This window comes from Artemia sp. Qi Xiang Cuo, chromosome 1 (genome assembly GCF_049724085.1).
Source record: "Artemia sp. Qi Xiang Cuo chromosome 1, ASM4972408v1, whole genome shotgun sequence".
Taxonomy (NCBI): Eukaryota; Metazoa; Arthropoda; class Branchiopoda; order Anostraca; family Artemiidae; genus Artemia; species Artemia sp. Qi Xiang Cuo.
The window spans coordinates 104,581,942-104,587,019 of record NC_142794.1 but is presented as its reverse complement, the minus strand read 5'-3'; the positions used below and the strand labels follow the sequence as shown (position 1 = coordinate 104,587,019).

Here is a 5,078-nt window from a genome sequence, read left to right as displayed (position 1 = left end):
TATGCATTAAATAACTTAACCGAACTTAATAATTGGGGTTAAAAATAATGCTAGGAGGGGGAAATCAGTTTTGAAGGATGTCTAAAAATGGTACTTATTTAGTAACCAGTAAACATCTGACCTGAAATTCTTCAGATCATATATTTTTTGCTAAAAGCAGATGGCCAGGTATAAATATATCTGGGTAAAATAGCGAGCTCAACAATTTCTATTTTAACTCAACAGATAGCAATTATCTTCCGTGTCATATATAATTGAAACGATCATTTTTTACTCGGCTAGTAATTTATAATCAGCTACTCGTATGTGCGCGTGGGTATATACTAAAATGGCATAATTATTGAAGAAAAAAGAGAAAATGGGGGAAGGGGTGCCCACCCTTAATATTCTTAATGAATTTCAAACGTGACTAATAGTTGAAATTGTATTTTTTTTTCATGTATTGTATTTAAAAATGTGTTTTATGGTATTCCAGTGGCTCATTGTTGTGGCATTGTTGGGGGGGGGGGTGACTAATGTGTCAAAAACTGTTCTTTTATGCCTACATGCATTCATAGCTTAACCAAACTTAATAATTGGGGTTAAAAATAATTATAGGAGGGGGAATTTATATTTGAGGGGGGGGGGGGTGTGTAAAATGGCGCTTATTTAATACCCCGGTAAACATGGGACTAGAAAAGACTGAAATTGATTTTTATTTTCCCGGACTCTGATATGCAAGTGTCAAGTCAAAATAGAGCGAAGCTCAATCGTGAGACTGGCACCACTGAAACGGACAGGCTCAGAAGTATGAATTTGAGGAGAGATAAAGTGATCCACTATGCGCAACGAACAGATTACACAGAGCTAGCTGTAACTTCCACGGTAAGCACCATTTATCAGATAGCTGCCAACTTTATAGCGCACTCACAATTTCAATTTACAAATTCCTTTTTTTAACAACTTTCTGATCATTTAACTTTTAAATACGGTTCAGAGATGGCATACGTGTACTAGAGTTAAAAAAATAATACTAAAAATAATCTCAGCACGTGCCTTTTAGCCTAATCAAGTGTGTTTAATAATTACTAATCAGTTACTTGTATGCGTGCGTACATATTTACTCAAGGGGCTTATTATTGAAGAAAAAAGAGCGTGAAGGGGTTGGTAAAAAAAAACTTAAGGAGATAGTGCCTTAACTTCGATACATGACTTTAGTTACATATTCAGTAGCTGGTTAACATCTGACTAGACATAAAATGCTTTACGAAAAAGATAGGTTATTGCTTCTTACTGAACTAATAGCAAATATTTTTATATTGTACTTTACTTTATTGCTATTAGCTGAACACTCTTGATACTAATGTATTATCTATGAAAGGAGGGGGGGTAGACTTGCAGGAAAAGGAATATGCTTCTAGTCTGATCGCTATTTTTCATGGACAACTAGATTTGTAGGAAAAAGAGTGTTTTTCTTATATGGGGTATTAAGACAATTATTGAGTTGATTTTTTTTATTGTATTTTATTACTATTAGTCAAACGTTGTGATGTGTATGTTTGTTTGTGTGTGTGTGTGCGTATGTGTCTATGTGTGTGTTTGTGTGTGTGTATGTGTGTGTCTTTGCACGCGTTTGTGTGTGTGTGTGTATGTGTGTGTGTGTTGTGTGTGTGTGTGTGAGTGTGTGTGAGTATGTGTGTGTGTGTTTGTGTGTGTGTGTGTGTGTCCGTGTGTGTAACAAAATTTCTAATTTATTTTGTATTTGTTTGATAAATAATAATATGAATACAAATCCAACGAAGAAAAAAATAGTGTGCTATAATTGTGGTAAATCTTTCCTCAAAGAAAACAAACTCAATCCATTCATTTTAGTTTCAGGAAGAAGCTAGAAAACAACTGCCATCCCCTGGCCCAGGACTTCTGAATATCATTGGTAATTATCCACTTTCACCAGAACAATCAGATGATGTTTGTCAAGATACGTCGTTTACTATTCCCCTAGATTTCCAGTTTATAACGGAGGAAATGAATAGCCTTACGAAAATTGTTGGATCTAATGTTTCCGGGACATTTTTCACGATGATTTTTTTATTAGTGAATTAGGTCCTGTGCAAATAGGTACAGGACATGAAAATATTGTCGTGTTCCCGGAACTACGTGATTTTTATTTGTTAGAATCTGGTCTAGTTCACTTGCTACAACTTTGGACACATTCAACGAGAGGGGGAGTGGGTCACATCAACTTTGGAGACATTTAACGAGAGGGGGAGTGGTTCCACCATTTTATACATTGAAAATATGGATCTGAATCTCAATAGATTTAAAAAAAAAAACTTTAGTTTAAGGGGAGGGAGGGGTAGAAAAATAAACTGCCACCCAGATTTGTCGGATACAGGAATGGTTCAGAGTTTTGATTTTGAAACGGGGCTGCAATGCTTTAAATACGCATTTTTAGCAGCTGCCCCTAAAACATTGAAAGATGAGTCAACAATGAAAAATCTCGACGGACTTGCACGTAACGGTGGAGAAAATTTCCCTAATGTAAATTTTGATTGTTTAGACGGGAAGTATCCGGTGTCTTCAAAAGAAATAACCTTATTTGAAAAAGCGAATGAAAATCTTAGGTTAGCGATGGTTGTTCTCCAGTATGACACAGAATTTGTAAATGGGGGGAAAGAAACGAAATAAAAAAGGGTTTTTTATATTCAGCAAGGACACTGTTGGTAGATAGTGTTAAAAATTTGGTTTTGATTATCTATGAGCCCCCCAAAGATGTAAGCTTCTATGGTCATTTTTTCCCCGTTACGGCAGTAAGTCGACTCTTATCTCAAGACAAAAAACATGGGGAGTGCTACTATTGCCCCGTGTGTCTTTCCTCATTTAGATCTAAACAAAAATTTGCGGATCACATGAGATATTACAAAATTCATCGGAATCAAAGAATAGAAATTCTGACTGAAGGCAAAGATACTTTACAATTGAAAAACTTTCAAATTCCCTTCTACAGGTTGATGAAGTATCTTTGGATTGTGAATTAAGACTGTTGGAGGTATCGGACCTATCAAGGCCAAATATAGTCCAGGAACACAAACTAGTTGCGTGTTCTTATTCACATGACCTCTACCCCTCGGCCATGTCCCATTATACGCTACCCTGCGATGACTATAAATGGCTCAATAACCCTCTTGCCTCCAATTTCCCCAAAATTGACAGTTTTGAGGAGAATGGGCTTGTTGGATGGTTTTTTGAAATTGATGGAGACATACCAGTTGAAGTTTACGATTCGGTAAAGGATTTCTTTCCATGTATCAATAGACCTGGGTCTAGGGACTCTTTGAGCACCCACAACAGACGTTTGGTCGAGGTGGAGAAATGCGTTGGACACCTTCAAAACAAAAACTTATTGCTGAACTCCGGCCGAAGAATAAAACTTTTGTACATCATGTGGCTTTAAAATGGATGTATAACAACGGTTTAAATGTCCTAAAGGTTCCTAAAGCACTCCAGATTAGTCAAATACCCTATCTGAAAACATTTGTTGACACTTTTGTCAAGAAACGTTCTGAAGCGCGGAACAAAAGCCGAAAAAGAAATCTAAAAGGTCATTTTAGATTTGGCTTTTTGTAAAATGTGCGAAATGTGGTACTATTGAATAGAAAAAAAGAAGCATTGTCCTAAATAAAAATACTGCTGCAGGCAGTACGATCCTTGAGATCTCTAGAAAGCTCATGTTGGAATTCTACCACAATGTGGCTAGGGTAAAGTGGCTGGAGAAGGGACAAGTAGATGTCTGCTACGGGGACACGATCCTCTACTATTAAGAGTAAAAATTCAAAATCTACTTGATTATTTGGCGCACGATGAAATCATCAGCTCGCGGATGGACTACATCAACTGGAGTGGGGAGGTCTACCTAAAGCTAGTGAAACGTTGGTCGCCAAATCAAATTTTATTTTGAAAGTCAGAAACGGGAAGTGACATTATTTCCCATTGTATATTTGTAAGTCCGAAGGTGTACTTTATACTGACACACGACGAGAAAATCAAACAACGTTGCAAAGGTGTACCAAAGCGCTAGGTAGATAAGAATTTCGACATGGACGTCTATAGCAATTGTATTGTTGAAAATACAATTCCACGAGCGAAATTGTTCGCAATTCGTTCGTTAAACTACAAGAACTTCACTGTAAATATAGAAAAAATTGCCATGAGTACCATTTCCGACAAGGTCTATGTTTGTCAAGACGGTTTGACTACCCTCCCCCTGGAGCACTATTTAACTTCCGATCGAGCTGAATGTGTTAGCCATAGGGAAAGTCTAGGTTTGAGTAATGTCCAATAAAATAATCTTCCCAAACCCTTGGGGGGGGGGGGGGGCTTGCGGCCAATGGGAGGGGGTCCTTGGGCTGCCCAGCCAGCCGCCAGCGGGAGGCGCCGCCACCAACGGTATTTTTTTCACTTAGAGAAGATTTTTTGTGCTTTTGTAATTATGCATATTGTTGTTGGATTGAAATAAAAAAAATAGTGTAAAAAATTGATATTATTGTAAGTGAATTTTTTCATTAAATGATGTATTTTTTTATAAATAATAAAGTATATTTATTAAAAAGCTTTTATTCTAGTGCATTTTAAAAATAAATGTTTATGTTTTTTTCCTATAAATAAATTAAAATAAATCTTAAGTGTATTTTTCTTGTTTAATTTGTTTTTTTTTCTGTAATGTATTATTTGTAAAGTAACCTTTTTTTAATAATACAAGAATTATGATTCTTTATTGATTTTGTTCTTCTCATTATTCTTGAACGGAGTAGTACTAATAGGGAAATTATTTAGTCATTAGGAATCCATAGTATGCAGTTAGTTGTAGGTGAACTGTTCAAGGGAATATGTATCAATTTAAAACACCCTTCAGGTCGTTTCTGTATGGTCCATTAATGTCAGGCAAAATGACACTCTTAGCTAAAATAATTTAAAATTGCGATAAATTTTTTTGGAAAAGCCAAAAAAATCTAGTATTGTTACAGTATTTAGCAGGAGTCATACGATAAATTAAAAGCAATTGGTATATTAGGGTTGGTGCAGATACAATTCATACAGGG

The 5,078-nt window shown here is 36.0% G+C and overlaps 1 protein-coding gene across 1 annotated transcript; it reads left to right on the top strand.

The window, feature by feature from the left end:
- Nucleotides 1-708: 708 nt before the first annotated feature.
- On the top strand, nt 709-2,165 carry LOC148957049 (uncharacterized). The gene is made up of 2 exons (XM_089097416.1): nt 709-864; nt 1,852-2,165. Exons 1-2 carry the CDS (start codon nt 715-717, stop codon nt 2,080-2,082), a joined length of 381 nt encoding a protein of 126 aa, XP_088953542.1. The 5' UTR covers nt 709-714; the 3' UTR covers nt 2,083-2,165.
- Nucleotides 2,166-5,078: the final 2,913 nt, after the last annotated feature.